At 35.0% G+C, this 18,728-nt stretch overlaps 1 protein-coding gene across 1 annotated transcript in view; it reads right to left on the bottom strand.

Moving 5' to 3' along the window:
- LOC145296195 (uncharacterized) overlaps nucleotides 1–16,925 on the bottom strand; it is a 92,627-nt gene extending 75,702 nt beyond the window's left edge. Inside the window, exon 1 of the mRNA XM_080142405.1 lies at nucleotides 13,544–16,925. Coding sequence (XP_079998531.1) covers nucleotides 13,544–16,925 — 3,382 coding nt within the window. The remainder of the gene's footprint in view (nucleotides 1–13,543) is intronic.
- Between the last annotated feature and the right edge of the window lie 1,803 nt (nucleotides 16,926–18,728).

The raw sequence follows: 18,728 nt of genomic DNA, 5'->3' as shown, positions 1-18,728 counted from the left end.
AAAATGATCTCATGCTGAAAGTAAGAGAAACATAGCTAAAAAATTATGTAAACGCAATAGTAAAATCCTCATTTTTAGGAACATAGTGTGGGGTATGTTGTTTGTTTCAATTGAGAAAGGAAAGTTTAATTTTTAGAATTGGATGTTATAGATCACAAGTTTTATTACAATAAACATTGTGTTCTCTAATTATCAACCAAGTATATTTATTGATAAAAGAAGAAAAGTAATGGACATGTTTATTATAATTTATCAATATTAAATTGTTATCATGAAAAACCAATGGAAAGCGTGTTGGTTATTTCGTGTTCATAAGAAAAAACATCATGGGTTGTCACCAGTGATTTTATGTATGCTAACATTTCGCTGCAAATGTGGTAGCTAAATGTCTTTTTGGTTATTCTACACAAAATAAAATATATACACAAAACAAAGTAAAAGAAATGTCAGGGTTAGTTAATGATAAGCTTAGTACCAAGAAATAAGCACAGAATAAGGAAAAGAAAGATACATTTGTTGATATTGTGTCGATTGGTGAATTTGTTGGTTCATTTTGTTTTATGACATATCAACACTATATCAGGTTATTTCATGCCCAATCTAGTGACATTTTTTTTTCCTAGAATATATTTGTTTATTTAATGTTGGTTTCTATTTAACTCATAATTGGGACCCTAACAGGTACTACTACTCCAGATCAGAGTGGACCTGGTAGCAATAGCAATTAAATGGTGGCTTCACACTTCACAAAGCCCCATGTTTGGATACAGTTTATGGTCATATCCAGGACCTGGTGAATTTGTAAATAATTGAAACGATCAACACTGGCGAGTTAGAATTCTACATACCTATTGTTATAAAGTACCAATTTATGTTTTACATATCACTCCACAACGTTGCTGCAGAATCCAGACAGTTGAAAGAGTCTCAAGAAACTGAAAAGCTATTTAGTACTCTTAAATAAAATAACATGCATAAAGAAATCCTAATATAAGACAATAGATGAAAAAGCAATAAAAATTTTGTGTGAAAACAGTTTCTTTGTCAAAGAAATTGCATGAAGATTCTCAGAGACTTTTCCTTCCTCGTTCCCTTCCCTTTTGGTGGAAGGAAACTTTCACAGTGGCTCAGAAGGTGGGCTGAGCACACTTCCTACAAAGGTGGGATGGGTAAATTTCTTTTTCATTTGGTTGCCTGGAGGACAGGCTTAGGCCCCCCCCCCCAAAAAAAAAGGTTGGAGCCAGGGAACTTCTCCTCCCAGAAGGGGGAGGGGGGCCCGGGAAGGCTTCTCTTCCCATATTTTTTGTTTTGTGTAAGGTTGATCTCTTTCCAAAGGGAGTAAGAGGATATCCCTCTCTTAGGAGGAGAGCGAAGGCTCCCTGGGCCTCCCATCCTCCTTCTGAGAGATGTTCCCCGGCTTCCACATTCATTGCTCAGCCCGCCGTCCAGGCAATCAGAGTCTGATTGTCTGCCGTATATAAAAAGGCGATTTTAGCTTGTCAGGCGGTATGCTCTGCGTAGACCATTTTTCTTCCACCTGTTGACCTTCCCTCCCTGTCATACAATACGCTTAAACAGGATATTTTAATTTATGCAGATTCCATATAGACTTTTAGTTTCCCAGGGTGTATACCCTCCGTTGACCATTTATGTTTAAGAGTTTTCCTTGCCCCTTCTCTGCCCCAGAATGGGAAGGGAGCTCTTTCCCACTGTATGGGGGGGGGCTTTCTTTTATGGTTATGTGGGGAGCCTTACCTTTACCCCCCTTAAGGTGGTAGGTCTTTTTTGTAAAATTGTTAGTCAAATGTTGATCAAATATTATAAGTTTTTGTGATATGCATGAAACATGTGCAGAATATGATCTGCTCTCATGCTGAAAGCAAGTAGAGAAACATTGTGAAAAAATGATGTAAACCTAAGCTAAGCAAACGACCAGTCAATGGAAATGTTTATTATAATGTATCAACAATAACACATTATCATAGTTATTTGGTGCTTATACGAAACAGGTATCAGGGATTGTCACCATTGATTTTATTTATGTTAACAGTGCATGTCACTACAAATAATGATGGTAGCGAAATTAAGTTTTGTTTATTCTACCTAATATAAAGTATATACACAAAACAAAGTAAACATCTGCTGAATTTGATATTAAGCAGCAAAATATTTCAAAACATAAAAATGTGAAACATAACATGAATACTCTCCATTGTCACTTGAAAACATTGGTCTTGGTAGGCAGTTTATTAGATGCTCAAATAGTGGTCTTGGTATGGTGTGCTTAATATTATTGTATGCAAAATTTAAAAACACAAAAGAGGGTACAATCAATATTGAAAAAGTAACATCTGTCACAGAAAATAGTAATTTATAAATATCAAAAGGAATATTATTCTGTACTTAAAATGTTAAACTTACTGTTAACAATAATTTAAAATGGTGATCAGGATGAGTCCAACAACTTAGTCCTTGAGCTTTCTTATTGGTCATAGTAAAAAGAAATTGTAGTCTTTCAAGTTTGTTGGTCGCATTGGGATTCTTGGAATGTATCAACAGATTCCTGCATATGAATCTTTGTTAATTTCACACAATACAAAATATATATACAAAACAAAGTAAAGCATAGTATAGGGTTAGTTGTGTCCTCTAATTATCAACCAACTATTGCTAAAAAGAGAAAAGCACTGGAAATGTTTCTTATAATGTATCAATATTGAATTGTTCTCATGAAACACAAATCGAAATAGTGATAGTTATTTGGCGCTTATAAGAAACAGGTATCAGGGATTTTGGTGTATCAGATGTTTTTACAGTGAACTTAACTTTCAAGAAACAAATTGGTATGCAATGACATAGGCTAAGAATCTTAGACAAAATATATTCAAATGAAAAAAAATGTTGAACACTTATAACTTTGTATGGACTCTCAAAAACATTTGTAAAAAATGTGTAAACAAATGTAAAAAAAAATGATCCGCTCTACTTGATGACATCAAGCATAGTAATATTTTAGTGAAGAAAATATGAAATTGATGTTCAGTGATTAGTTTGGATGAATGAGAAAATGTAATTGTTTGATGCATAAAAATAACTCATTTGCTGTATTTAATATTAAGCAGCAAAATATAGTGATTTGAATATTTAGGAAAACATCAAACCAGATTATGTAAAAAAAAAAGATGAAATTAGAAAATATATATTTTATGCTTATGAGTTTTGCCAATTAAAATTTTGTGGCAGAAATTGGGTGATTACCAAGTAATTTTATTTTGGTAAAATTCTTAAATTATTTCAATGTTTATTTCATCAAAATCCGCCCCAAAGAGTGTCCTTTCTTTTATTAGGTATCAGAATAGGTATCCAGATTTCTACTTCTATACAAATGTGATATTGTAGTACAGTAAATGTCAAATTGTTTTTCAAGTATTAGTTTGTAACGTTTGTACTGACTTCATCAGATGTCATGTAAGGAACTGAATTCTATTTAAGACTTTATCTGAAGTGTTTTTATTTTGGTAGATCATGTGTGATTACACTGTAGTAATTGCGCTGATAGCATGTTAACTACAAATGACAAAAGATAAATCAATTTCTGATTCAGCTACACAATATAAACTAAAGGAAATCAAATTTGCAAAATAAAAGAAAAATGTAGTTATGGGTTAGTTTGGAGTTAGAATAAAAAGCCAACAAAACAGTTAGTTTATATTGTGTAGACTGTTTAATTAACTTTGTTCATTTCTGATAGTATTGAGAGTGGTCAATGAAAATCTTAATTTCTGACAAAATACTGTAATTTTCTTGGATACCCATTCGTAAAAAGTACCTTTTTTGTGAAAAAAAAAAACACTCCCCAGATCACCTTCACCACCTAAAACACAAAAACAAAAATATCTTTATTCTTCAAATATTGTGGTTGACTGGAGGACGGGCTGAGCACTCCCAAAAAGGTAGGAGCCGGGGAACTTCTCCTCCCAGAAAGGGGGCCCGGGAAGGCTTCCCTGTCCCCATATTTTTTTTTTTTTTTGTGTAAGGTTGATCTCTTTCGGAATGGAGTAAGCAGAACCGACAGGGGGGGGGGTCAATCAACCATACAAAAGGATATCTATCTCTTAGTTGAAAGAGGGAAGGTCTCCCTGTCCTCCCATACCCCTTCTGAGAGAAGTTTCCCCAGCTCTCAGCTTTGGGGTGGGGGTGGGGTAGGAGGGCTTAGCCCGCCCTCAAGGCAAATAGTCTGACTGTCTGCCTTATATAAAAAGGCGATTTTAGCTGGTCAGGTGGTATGACCTGCATTGACTATTTTTCCTCCACCTGTTGACCTTCCTTAATATTTATTTTTAATAATAAACACATTTTATTTTAATATTAATATTTATTTGTAATAATAAACACATTATATTATTTTAAATATTAATATTTATTTTTAATAATAAACACATATTATTTTAAATATTAATATTTATTTATAATAATAAACACATTTTATTCTACTTTAAATATTAATATTTATTTTTAATAATAAAAACAATTTTATTTGAATATTAATATGTATTTTTAATAATAAACTCATTTTTATTTTAATAATTATTTTTAATACTAACTCATTTTATTATTGTAAATGTTAATATTTATTTTTAATAATTATTGTTATTTAATAATAATATCTTCTATTTTTTTACTGTTTATGTCTAACTTTTATCGACTTTTTCTTTTTTAATAGCATATTCTTTAAATGAATAGAAAAATAATTTCCCAAATTTTAGACCCCGGTTATTTGGCTGATAGTCGATAAAAATGATTAAAAGAGAGATTCATGAACATTAACGTTGTCATATAAAAAGAAAATGCTAATAAGAAGTGTTTTTAATCAATGTAACATATTTATTCAACTCTGTCATATATTTGTTTGATGACAACTTTTTCGAATCTGTGTACAGTAAAAACGATATACTTACATAGGATTTTGAAAGCATTTAAACTGTCGAAGAGTTTTATTATAAATAAAAGAGTTTAGTTTGTTGAACTTAATGGACTTTTTTGTTGTATCTATTAACTGTTTATTCTTTTTATCAAACAAAAAGAGAATTTTTATATTGACATGTGATGGACTGTTTTTCTAACATCGAAATTGTAAAATTAGTTTTATTTAAAAAAAACAAAAAAACTCGCCATTAGTGGACGGTCAAAAGACAAATATATAACAAATAAATGTTAGGAAAGGCAAGATAAGTTACTTTTCTATCCAACTGGATATATTTTTTGTGTTTTTAATCAATGTAACATATTTATTCAGCTCGAAAAACATACAGTGTTTACCGATGTATTCGAAAAATGCCACCAGTTGTTTACATAGCCATTTGCCGGAAGTGACGGTTTTTTTTTATATAAGTTTTATTCAAACAGGCTTTATGTTCAAATTAATGGACTTTTTTTTGTATTTATTAACTGTTTTATTCTTTATGGACTCTTTTTCGAACATCGAAATTTTAAAATTAGTTTTATTTAAAAAAAAAAAAAAGACGGTGTTGTTTTTTTAATTGAATTCTACACTTTTTCAACAAACTGTTACAGACATAATGGACTGTTTGTCAAACATCGAAATTTTAAAAATAAAGTTTTTAGTTTTATTTTAAAAAAAAAAAAAGACGGTGTTGTTTTTTTAATTGAATTCTACACTTTTTCAACAAACTGTTACAGACATAATGGACTACCCCCCAAAAAAAACTGCGAATAAAATATATAAAACTCGTAATTTCTGTTTTTAAAGTGGGTTGTTTATTTTCCTTATGAAATATACTTCCAAAATAAACTATTACAGTCGTTTAAAACATAATAGAAGTATTATTTTTTATTTTTTAAAAACAATGTTTACAAAATGTCTAAGCGCGTTTCCTCCGGCCGGCTGCGAATAGCATAAATAAATAACTGTTGCCAGAATTTATCGCATTTTTATTTTTTAATAGCATTTTCTTAAAACGAATAGAAAAATAATTTCCCATGAAAAAAAAAAAAAGAAAATGCTATTAAATATAATAAAAATTACTGAGATAAAAATATAAAAAATACGTACGTAACATCAAAAACACACCGACTGGTTTTAAAGAGAAAGTGGGTGTAGAGAGAGAGAGAGAGAGAGAGAGAGAGAGAGGGAGGGAAGAGAAAGCGGTGTATAGTGAATTTTGTTCCTTTTCGAAGCAGCACAAAAATTAAGTGTTTCCATAGTAACCAAACCGGTGCACAGTGAAGTTATGAATTAGATTCGCCACTAGTGGACGTTGACGTCACGTCACGTGACATGACTAAGTGTTTTTAAACGAATAGAAAAATAGAAAGAGGGTGATAGAGAAAGTGAGAGAGAGAGAGAGAGTAAGTGTGAGAGAGAGAGACGGTGTTGGTTTTACTCCTCCCCCCCCTTCCAGCTTAAGAGGTATGAGGTCACGTGGTAATATACAAAATGGCTAATTATTTTATATTACATAAATATTACGATATTTTTATTATCGTCTAATATTTTGAAAGGTGAATTTTTTTATTCCTGTACATTTTTTCCTGACATTTTTCGTTAAAACTCTTGTATAAATAATATTTTTAACCAGTTAATCACGATGGAAACATTGGCATAAAGTTAAATAATAGATATAAGTAAGCCGAAGAGAAAAATGCAAAAGTATCGAAGACAAAACTTGTTATTTACAATTGTTCGCCATTAGTGGACGTTGACGTCACGTCACGTGACATGACTAAACGTTTTTTTTTTTACGTATGAATTACATTGGATCATTCAAGAATTACGTAATAAAAAGCATTACAATGACAGTTTTTTTTGGGACCCCCTTGGAGATAACTGATACGTTTACCCCTTTCTCCTCGTCAGTTTGACGTGAAATTTCGATATTTGTCATCCGGGACACGGGGCTTCGATATGATACCAAATTTATCAAGTCTGGTTGTGTCTTTCAAAAGTTTTAGCGTTACATACAAACATACAAACTCACAGATTTTTGTCTTTTATATATATAGACTAGCAGGGCTACCCGGCGTTGCTCGGGACCGTATAAACAATGAATTGGTATGGTGTGCTTAATATTATTTGTATTTATAAAAAGAGAAAAGCAACGGAAATGTTTCTTATAATGTATCAATATTGAATTGTTATCATGAAAAACAATTCGAAATTGTGATAGATATTTGGTGCTTATAAGAAACAGCTATCAATGATTGTAACCAGTGATTTTTGTGTATGCTAACATTGTAAATGTGGTAGTGAAATTGATTTTTGTGTATTCTTCAATATAAAATAGATATATAAAACTAAAACAAAGTTTATGGTTAGTTAATGATATGTTTAGGTTAGAGAAATAAGCAAAGGAAAAGAAAAAAAAAGATACATTTCTTTATATTATGAGATTTTAAGTGTATACATGTTTAAAACTATCCACATTGCTATCTGAAAATGCTAGATACCTATTGTTATAAAGTACCAATTCATGTTTGATATATCACTCTACATGTTCCTTGTAGCACCCCAGAGAGGTAAATGAGTGTCAACAAAATGAAATAAAACATAGTATTTGAAATAAAATAAAAAAATACTTGAAAAGTGAAATATGCTGACGTTTACTATATAAAACATTGTGTTCAATGGAATTGAAACTAATACTATATTGGCGGACTATGAATTAAAGAAATAAAATGTAAGAAATGAGAAAAAATTTGATATATAAAATCTTTGGCATGAAGAAAAAAAATATAAGACAAAAGGGGAAGAAGCAATAACAATCATGTGCTGAAGTCAATTGAAAAAAATAGTTTGTCAAAGAAATAAAAAGAAAATTCTCAGAGTGAAAAAAAAAAAATGAAATTTTTACAAATCTGATTTTAGTCCTCTAATTATCAACCAAGCATATTTATTGATAAAAAGAGAAAATGAATGGACATGTTTATTATAAATTATAAATATTAAATTGTTATTATGAAAAACCAATGGAAAGCGTGAATGTTATTTGGTGTTTTTGGAAAAATATCAGAGGTAAAATGTTGGTCACATATACGTTTGTGTGTTATGCATGAAACACATGTAGAAAATTATATTTTCTCATGCTGAAAGTAAGAGAAACATAGCTAAAAAATTATGTAAACGCAATAGTAAAATCCTCATTTTTAGGAACATAGTGTGGGGTATGTTGTTTGTTTCAATTGAGAAAGGAAAGTTTAATTGTTAGAATTGGATGTTATAGATCACAAGTTTTATTACAATAAACATTGTGTCCTCTAATTATCAACCAAGTATATTTATTGATAAAAAGAGAAAAGTAATGGAAATGTTTATTATAATTTATCAATATTAAATTGTTATGAAAAACCAATGGAAAGCGTGTTGGTTAATTGGTGTTCATTAGAAAAAACATCATGGGTTGTCACCAGTGATTTTATTTATGCTAACATTTCGCTGCAAATGTGGTAGCGAAATGTAATTTTTTTTTTTTTTTTTAATTCTACACAAAATAAAATATATACACAAAACAAAGTAAAAGAAATGTCAGGGTTTGTTAATGATAAGCTTAGAACCAAGAAATAAGCATAGAAAAAGGAAAAGAAAGATACATTTGTTGATAATGTGTCGATTGGTGAATTTGTTGGTTCATTTTGTTTTATGACATATCAACACTATATCAGGTTATTTCATGCCAAATCCAGTGACATTTTTTTCCTTGAATATATTTGTTTATTTAATGTTGGTTTCTATTTAACTCATAATTGGGACCCTAACAGGTACTACCACTCTAGATCAGAGTGGACCTGGTAGCAATAGCAATTAAATGGTGGCTTCACACTTCACAAAGCCCCACGTTTGGATACAGTTTATGGTCATATCCAGGACCTGGTGAATTTGTAAATAATCGAAGCGATCAACACTGGCGAGTTAGAATTCTACATACCTATTGTTATAAAGTACCAATTTATGTTTTACATATCACTCCACAACGTTGCTGCAGAATCCAGACAGGTGAAAGAGTCTCAAGAAACTGAAAAGCTATTTAGTACTCTTAAATAAAATAACATGCATACAGAAATCCTTAGTACCAAGAAATAAGCAAAGAAAAGAAAGATACATATATATCCGTCTCTTAGTTGAAAGAGGGAAGGCTCCCTGGCCTCCCCTCCAGCTTCTGAGAGGAGAAGTTTCTCCGGCTCTCAAATTTGGGGGAGGGGCTTAGCCCGCCCTCAAGGCAAATAGAGTCTGACTGTCTGCCGTATATAAAAAGGCGATTTTAGCTTCTCAGGCGGTATGCCCTGCGTTGACTATTTTTCCTCCACCTATTGACCTTCCCTCCCTGAAGGAGGGAGCCGTGCTACGCAGGGAAGGGCTGAAGGGGTGATTTGCTTTTTTTTTTTACCCCTCGCTATGGGGAGGTGGCAGTCATCCAACCAAAGAAGGAGATCAAGCAGTGAGCATTCTCTCTCCTGCATTAGGGAGGGGGTAGTTTTCTTGTTAAGTGTGCCCGGAGTGGAGTCGGGCAAACTCCCCGCACTTGGGGAGGGGTCAGGACCTTATTCGCACGGAGGAAATAGAGGCCTCAACTGAACTTGGATGGAGTGTAAACCTGTGTTCATGAGACCGGCTGGCTATAGCTATTGATCTCTTTATCTTTTTAAGTTTTGCCATCAGATGAGCTGTATAAAAAGGCTCTTTTAGCTTCCCAGAGTGTATACCCTTCGTTGACCATTTATGTTTAAGAGTTTTCCTTACTCCTTCCCTACCCTGGAATGGGAGGGGAGCTCTTTCCCCCTGTAGGGGGGGCGGCTTTCTTTTATGGTTATGTGGGGGAGCCTTACCTCTACTCCACTTAAGGTGGTAGTTCTTTTTTGTAAGGTTGACATATTTTCGGATATTTCTTGAGTTTTTAACAGTAATTTTATCTTGTCCAATGTATTCATTGCGATGGCATGATGGATATTGTATCAGATGTTCAACGTTTAGTTTGTGGGTTCAATTCATGACTGTTCCTAATTTCGTTTCCTTTTAATTTCATTTTTGTCCAATCCAATCTGAAGGAGGCGGATGGTATACCCTGCGTTGTACAGTTATTTGTAAGACTCCCTCCAACATGTATGTAACACAAAGAGTTTTTTCCATGGCGCATTTCGCATTCTTTTCCCTCTGGGAAAAGTTTTGTAATCATGTTTGAATGATAAGTCAGAATTGTTAATGTTGGCTCAGTGTTTTAATCTTATAATCTGTGGAACAAAGAATCAATCAGGTGGGCTGAGCACTCTCCCCACAAAGATGGGATAGGGAAATTTCTTTTATTTGGTTGACTGGAGGGCGGGCTGAGCACTCCCATAAAGTTGGGAGTTGTGGAACTTCTCCTCCCAGAAAGGGGGCCCGGGAAGGCTTCCCTCTCCACATATTTTTTTTTGTGTGTAAGGTTGATCTCTTTCCGAAGGAAGTAAGCGGAACCGACAGAGGGGGGGGGAGATCAACCATACAAAAGGATATCTGTCTCTTAGTTGAAAGAGGGAAGGCTCCCTGGCCTCCCCTCCCGCTTCTGAGAGGAGAAGTTTCTCCGGCTCTCAACTTTGGGGGGGGGGAGTCGGAGGGCTTAGCCCGCCCTCAAGGCAAATAGAGTCTGTCTGCCGTATATAAATAGGCGATTTTAGCTTGTCGGGCGGTATGCCCTGCGTTGACTATTTTTCCTTCTTTCTCCTGCCTTAGGGAGGGGGTAGTTTTCTTTTTAAGTGTGCCCGGAGGGGAGTTGGGCAACCTCCCTGCACTGGGGGGGGAGTCTAGCTTCACAGGGTGTATACCCTTTCGGTGACCATTTATGTTTAAGAGTTTTCCCTGCTCCTTCCCTGCCCCAGAATGAGAGGGGAGCCTTCTTCCCATGGAGGATGGGGCTTTCTTTTTTGGTTATGTGTTGACCATGTATTTTTAAATATTTTTTCTTTCTACTTCCCTTCCCTTCTGGTGGAAGGAAACTTTTGTTTTATGGTGGCTCAGAAGGTGGGCTGAGCACTCTCCCCACAAAGGTGGGATGGGTAAATTTTTTATTTATTTGGTTGACTGGAGTGCAGGCTGCGCACTCCCCAAAAGGTGGGAGCCGGGGAACTTCTCCCAGAAGGGGGCTCTGGAAGGCTTCCCTCTACCCGTATTTTTTTTTTTTGTTTTTGTGTAAGGTTGATCTCTTTCCGGAGGGATAAAGCGGAACCAACGGGGGGGGGGGGAGACCAACCATACAAAAGGATATCCCTCTTTTAGGGGAAAAAGAAGGTTCCCTGGCCTCCCCTCCCGCTTCTGAGAGGAGAAGTTTCCCCGGCTCCCACTTTGGGGGTGAGGGAGTGCTTAGCCCGCCCCCAAGGCAAATAGTCTTACTGTCTGCCGTATATAAAAATACGATTTTAGCTTGTCAGGCGGTATGCCCTGCGTTGACTATTTTTCCTCCACCTGTTGACCTTCCCTCCCTGAAGGAGGGAGCCGTGCTACTCAGATTAGGGAAGGACTGAAGGGGTGATTTGCTTTTTTTTTTTATCCCTCGCTCTAGGGAGGTGACAGTCATCCGACCAACGAAGGAGATGGGGCAGGGAGCCTTCTCTCTCCTGCCTTAGGGAGGGGGTAGTTTTCTTTTTAAGTGTACCCAGAGGGGAGTTGGGCAACTTTCCTGCACTTGGGGGGGAATCAGGACCTTATTCGCATGGAGGAAATGCAGACCTGAAGTGAATTTCGGTGTAGTGTACACCTGTGTTTATGAGACCAGCTGGCTATAGCTATTGATCTCTTTATCTTTTTAAGTTTCGCTGTGTGTTGATGCGTATAAAAAGACTCTTCTAGCTCCCAAGGGTGTATACCCTTCGTTGACAATTTATGTTTAAGAGTTTTCCTTGCTCCTTCCCTGCCCCAGAATGGTAGGGGAGCTCCTGTCTCCTGTAGGGCGGGGGGGGGCTTTCTTTTTTGGTTATGTGGGGGAGCCTTACCTCTACTCCACTTTAGGTGGTAGTTCTTTTTTGTAAGTTTGACATACTTTCAGATATTTCTTGAGTTTTTAACATTAAATTAATCTTGTCCAATGTATTCATTGCCATGGCATGATGTATACTGTACCAGATGTTTAAACTTTAGTTTGTGGGTTCGATTCATTTTTGTCCAATCCAATCTGAAGGAGGATGGTGGTATACCTTGCTTTGTACAGTTAGCTTTAAGACTCCCTCGCACATGTATGTAACGCAAAGGGTTTTTCCATGGCACATTTCGCATTCTTTTCCTTCTGGGCAAAGTTTCGTAATCATCTTTATATATTTTTCCTTCAGGGAAAAGTTTCATAATCATGTTGTTTATATATTTTTTGCTTCAGGGAAAAGTTTCGTAATCATGTTTATATATTTATGCTTCATCTTAATGCTTCAGAATATACAATATTTTTGGTTTTTTTATCTGGTGCCAGAATGAAGAGTCCATCAGGGTGTCCAACTCTTGATAGGCCAACATATAGCTGTCCATGAGAAAATACTGGTTTTGACAGGTTGAGCCCAACAACTTTTAGTGACTGTCCTTGTGATTTGTTTATTGTCATTGCAAAACTTAGCTTGACAGGAAATTGCAGCCTTTCAAACTCAAATGGCAATTCTTGTGGTCTCATTGGGATTCTGGGAATGAAGCAGTGTAATCCTGCATACTTACCTGACATAATTGTTGCTTCCAGTACATGAGGCATCATATTCTTTATGGTGAGCCTTGTGCCATTGCAGAGTTTTGGTGGATCAAGATTGCGAAGTAACATTATTGGTGCTCCAAGTTTTAGAAACAGACTATGTGGAGGCGTTCCTGGTGGTTCAAGACTATTAAGAAACTTAGTCGGATAATTTGTTACTTCGTCCTGTGAACAGATTGTATCAACTGAATTGTATAATATGATTTCTCCAGGTAATCTATTCAACAACCTGCTATTTATTTCATTTACAGATTCATTCTTTGCTGCTAAAATTGCACGGCTACTTAGCCAATTGATATCCGTATGCAAATTATGAAGATCTGGAAAAACTCTCATTATAAATTCCTCTTCTGTTTGAATTGTTGTAAAAGGCAACTGAATCTGGTTATAGGAGTCCTTGTCCAGAAGTCCATTACCCACTTGCAAAAGTTTAATGGCAAAGTCACCAACAGCATCATCAGCATGTAAATGTACTCGCATGTTTAGTGTTAAACTCATTGTTTTAATATGATGCCATAAATAGGAGTTTTTGAGACATGCATTCATTTGATCAGCTCTGGTTCCTCGAGGAACAATTGGAAGGGTTTGTCTGAAATCACCAGCAAAAACCAAAGTCACTCCACCCATTATTTGTGTGTTATCTTTTAGGTCCTGTAGTGTAGAATCTACTGCTTCCATAGCTTTTTTGTGACTCATTGTTGCTTCATCCCAGATTATTAATTTACAGTTTTGCAGTAGTTTAGCCTTTGCTGAATCTTTTTTAATATTACACAATGGTTTTTCCTGTCTAGTAAGGTCCAATGGGAGAGAAAACATAGAGTGAGCAGTTCTACCACCATCCAAAAGTGTTGCTGCAATTCCACTGGATGCCACTGCAAGGGCAATATTGTTTGTGAGACGAACTTTTGCAAGGAGCAGATTTAACAGGAAAGTGTTGCCAGTTCCACCTGGGGCATCAATAAAGAATGTCGTTCCGTGATCATGATGAATGCTTTCCAAGATGCTCTCGTAAATATTCTTCTGCTCGTCCACAAGCCGAGGTTCATTTTCCTGAATGAATTGGTCATAGGCATCATAGTCATAAGTCTCTTGCTGTATTCTGTGGTTTACATTCATAATATCAGCAGGCTCTGGCATGCCACAATTCGTTAACGTACGGTTAAGTGCTTGTACTCGACGGGATAGGTCAGCAAGAGATAGATTAAATATCTCAGGCGAAAATGCAATTGCCATATTTTCATTTCGCATTTGGGCTTGATGAAGAAAATCTTCGGACATATCAGTTTTAAATTCATTCCAGAGCAAATGTGGTTGTTCAATCCCACAGGCTGTAAGCATAATTGCAAATAATTGTCTAATTTGATTGGCGATTTGTGAGACTGATGCTTCTTGTAAAGTTTTCCGCCAGTGTTCATCGTCTTTCAAAAGTCCACGTACAGCACATGCTTCTTGGTATGTTGTACACAGTCCAACTTCAAAGCGTCGGAGATCCTCAAAAGATGTTGGTCCACGAATAGTATGGAGAAGCAATCGTAAATAAAAGCATTCTCTGTTATTAGGATGCACAATATAAACACGGCCAATAGCGTCAGATGCTTTGATGTCATGACCTGGCACAATTTGTCCTTGCTTACGACGAACCCACTTTTTTTGCTTACTCCAGGTATAATATGTAGGAATTTCAGTATACATGAGAGATCTAGCGAAATCATCTTCTTGGCATAGTTTAAAAAATGCAGTTAAGGTTGTTTCTGGTGGTGTCTGCGCCAAATTATGTGCAGTCTCTTCATTGAAATAAACTCTCTGTCCATTCTCAACATGTACTGCTAAATGTACAACGGTTGGAAATCGTTGGTGGATTTCAAATCCAAAGATCCTCCATATTGCTTCATTACTGGAGATGTATCTTCCTGTCTGATAAAACTTTATTTCATCCCTTGCACCCTCATCACCAATACTGAATGTTGCCATGTCACTACCCTTGTTTATGTATTTTGTTATGTACTTAAGGGCTTTGATGGAGTTGCAAAATTCCACATTGATATGTGCCTTCAGAATTTTACATAATAAACTATTATAAGGCACTATCCATCGATTGTCCACGGTTGTTATTTGTCCTCTAACAACTAAGGTTGTTGATTCGCCTCCATTTTCTGGTGAACGTCTGCGATAAAGAGGATAACCATTATTGTCAGTCTGTGTTTCTCCAATAAAAGGCTTTGGATATCTTCTGGAGCATTTACGATCTTCCATACAGGGTGACGCTGGATTTAAGACTCCACATGGTCCATGGATTAATTGAGTTTTTATTATTTCGAAAAGTTCTGGATCCGTAGTTTCATTTGGCAGTTCAGCCGAAATTATTTTGTCTATATCATCAGCATTAATATTATCTTTACACCAAATCAGGGTGTGAGAGTGCGGAAGGCCTCTCTTTTGCCACTCAATCGTAGTTAAATAAGCACTAAGTTCACCAAAAATTCGTCCTTCTTTGAGAAGCCAGAGGAGTTTCTTTTGTTTTTCATGGAACACTCGAGCAATCAAATCATGGCGATCCTTGGCTTTTTGATGTGGAAAAAGTTCATTAGTAATTTCACTCCACTTTGGATTACATGTGAATGTGATGAAAAGATCAGCTCGTCCAAATTTTCTTACATAAGTCATTGCATCTTGAGTCCGTTGTTGCATATATCGTGGTCCTCCTGTATAACTGGAAGGCAAGATAACTGGTTGTCCAATATTTCTCGGGTCACCATCACAATTCATAGCATCTTGCAGATGTATATATTCTTCCACCCTTAAATTTTTTTGATTTTTTCGTATGAAATGTAATCTTTCAGTTTCTATTTTTGCATACATATCCACCATGAACTGACTGGTCACTTCTTTTAAAGATAATACATGATTGAATCCATCTCGCACCATAAAATGAAATGCATAAAAACACTTAGATGTTACAGATCGAGTTATATTGAGACCTGTTTGTGGATTCCTCTGCCACAGCTGAAAATGATATCCATCTTGTCCATTCCAGAACATAAGTGGGTATTGGAGTGCATCATAAGCTCTATGAGTTTCTGGAATACGACGCAGTTGTCCACTTCTTAATTGCAAAACAATGTCCCTGTATTCATGTTGTTCACCCACCATTATGATTGCAACTTCATCGGCCGTAGGTGCATTGTATCTCCGTGCATGTTCTGATGGTGGATGTTTGTCTGCTTTGATGATGACTTTATGATTACGACTATGTTGCATCTGTTCAATTGCATATTTCAAAATTCCAACATATTTATGGTGTTGGTGAAGCATGTTCTTCAACTCCATGACAATCTCCAAGTCTAATCCACCTTGCACATTCGTGCATCTTTGCTGTGCTTCTGATTCGTTGCCACCCATAAAATAAACCTGCACAAATTCATAAGAATGTCCGGGTAATGGAAGCAGATCACCCATCAAGTGATAACACTGACCTTGTATTTTGTAAGTGGTAAAGAATGCAAAGTCAGTAACATTTCTAGAAGCTCCAAAAGATGTCATTTGAAAGGCAGAGTTGTATTTTAGAAGACTTTTTCTGAATTGTTTCGCTTTTGTTGTATCCTGTGTCAGTAAAGTTTTCAGAACTTCTGGAGGATCTTGTATTTTTGGCAAATTGATTTTACCTCCCAAGCAACACAAACCAGGTCTTTCAGCAATCCATTTTTTGGCACCACAATGTCCACAAATGTTGTCCATTTCCCCAATTATTACTTTCGGGTCAGTGTTATAATGTTTCTCTGCATCATAAAAAAATGCTTCCATCAGCCAATGACTATGTCTCTCGTGTCTTAGATTAGTTCTGCGTGTTGACTGGAAGGTTCGATCAGCCATTCTCCTATTCTGTTGTATTTCTTGTGTCTCTTGTGATCTCACTGTAGCCATGTGATTGCTATGAGCCATAAGACGAATTTCTCTTTCGTCTTCAGTTTCATCTTCTCTCAATGCAGCGATGCGGCTGTAATTAGCCATTAGACGAATTTCTCTTTCGTCCTCAGTTTCATTTTGTCCCATTGCAGCAATGCGGCTGCTATTAGCCATTAGTCGAATTTCTGTATCGTCTTCATTTTCATTTTCTCTTATTGTAGCCATGCGACTACTGCTAGCAGTCAAACGTGTTTGTCTGTCGGCCACACTTTCATGTTCTCTTTTGTTTTCAATCCTGATTCGATTAAGCATCAAGCGTTCTTCTCGAGCTTCTGCACTTTCTTCCGACCGCCTTCGTTTCTGTTCACGCGCTGCTGCTGCTGCGCGTCCATATGATGATGCTGATGATCTCCTAGGCATTTTTTGTTGTTTTTTTAATATATAAACGTTTCTTAGAAGAAATGTATGGGTAAAAATACAATAATAAAAGTGAAATGTAGCAACAAAATTGTTAACGTAAAAAGCAAAGTCAAATAAACAATTAAAACTTTTATAATAAAAATGCTTATATATTTGTAACTGTTTCTATTCAAGTCGGCAAAGAATGTGCAAACTGCAACGAAAAAGGAAAAATTGTATACATGTTTAGTAGAATGCATTAGCAAATGTGGGAGAGGGGTGCAGTCTTTTACAGGTTTTCAGGGATGCTTAAAATGAATATTACATTTAAATATAGGGCAGATAAGTAGTTTTCATAAAATAAATATATTTCTTTACTGCGAATAATAATTTTAATGTGTAAATAGAACAGAAAATGATAAGATACTTTCTGGCCACCAATTTTTTTTTTGGGGGGGGCAATTATGAGTATTTTGGGCTTAAAGTACTTTTTATTTGTTTCAATTAAGCAAAGGTCTCAATTGGTTTGTAATTCAAACCCTAGTGTTGTTATGTGGTGAATATTTTAAAATATGATTTTTAATTCTGTATGTTCTAAGAATATTTAATAAAGTTTACTGTAAAATCCAAAATCATGGAAACAAAATATTTGTTCCAAAAAATATTAGCATATGAAATAAATGTGTCAATGTTATCGACTTTTTCTTTTATTTAATTGAAATATTATGTATATGAAATATTGAAAGTATTCTTATATCGAATATTGAAATAAAAGACATTACTACCCATTTAAAAATAAAATTTTTTTTTTTTTTTTTTTACTGTTTATGTCTCACTCTTATCGACGTTTACTTTTTTTAATAGCATATTCTTTAAATGAATAGAAAAAGAATTTCCCAACTTTTCGACCCCGGCTATTTGGCTGATAGTCGATAAAAGTGATTAAAAGAGAGATAATATTAATAAATGTGCCGTAATGTATTTTATGTATTTGAACATTAACGTTGTCATATAAAAAGAAAATGCTATGAAAAAGTATATAAAAAACTTTAAAAAAAAAATTAAGAGAGATAATAAAAATAAATGTGTACTAATGTATAATAGGCACCGCCAAAACTGGGGGGGGGGGCAGATCAGTACTTTTTGACGGACCGTCTTTTTAAAAATCTACCAAAAATCAGGTAATTATCCGATCAATACGAAATTTTCAGCGATTATTAGGAGAAGAATGAACTTTATAACAGTGTACTTATTTTTCATAAACGATATTTATATATATATTTTTTTTTTGCTTACAAACCCCCCCCCTTGTTTTGAAGTGGGAACAAATATGCTTAAAATAATCATCTGAGACTGAAATCAACATATTGTGTTGTAAGGGACAGAATTATAGATTTAAAAAAAAAAAAAAAAAAATTGTTTGCATACCTTATTTTGACGTCTGAATATCAGAACTTCGATTGTGTTTAATTATCCCGCTTTTGAGTTTTGAAGTGTGAAATTCGGTGAATATGTTAAGTAAAATAATTAATTTAAGTTAAGCAAAAAAAAAAAAAAAAATTTAATATGTATACTAAAAAATCTATTTAAAAATTTTTGATAAATAAATTAACAATTTTTTTTTAGCGAGCCGAATAATGCATGACCATTATTAAACAGGGCATGCTTTGAATAATCGATACCAAAAAAAAAAAAAATTCGATAAATATTGTGCCC

This window comes from Euprymna scolopes, chromosome 16 (assembly GCF_053919585.1).
Source record: "Euprymna scolopes isolate OS-2025 chromosome 16, ASM5391958v1, whole genome shotgun sequence".
NCBI classification, from domain to species: Eukaryota; Metazoa; Mollusca; class Cephalopoda; order Sepiida; family Sepiolidae; genus Euprymna; species Euprymna scolopes.
Note: the sequence above shows the minus strand (reverse complement) of the source record. Positions and strands in the feature narration are given on the sequence as shown.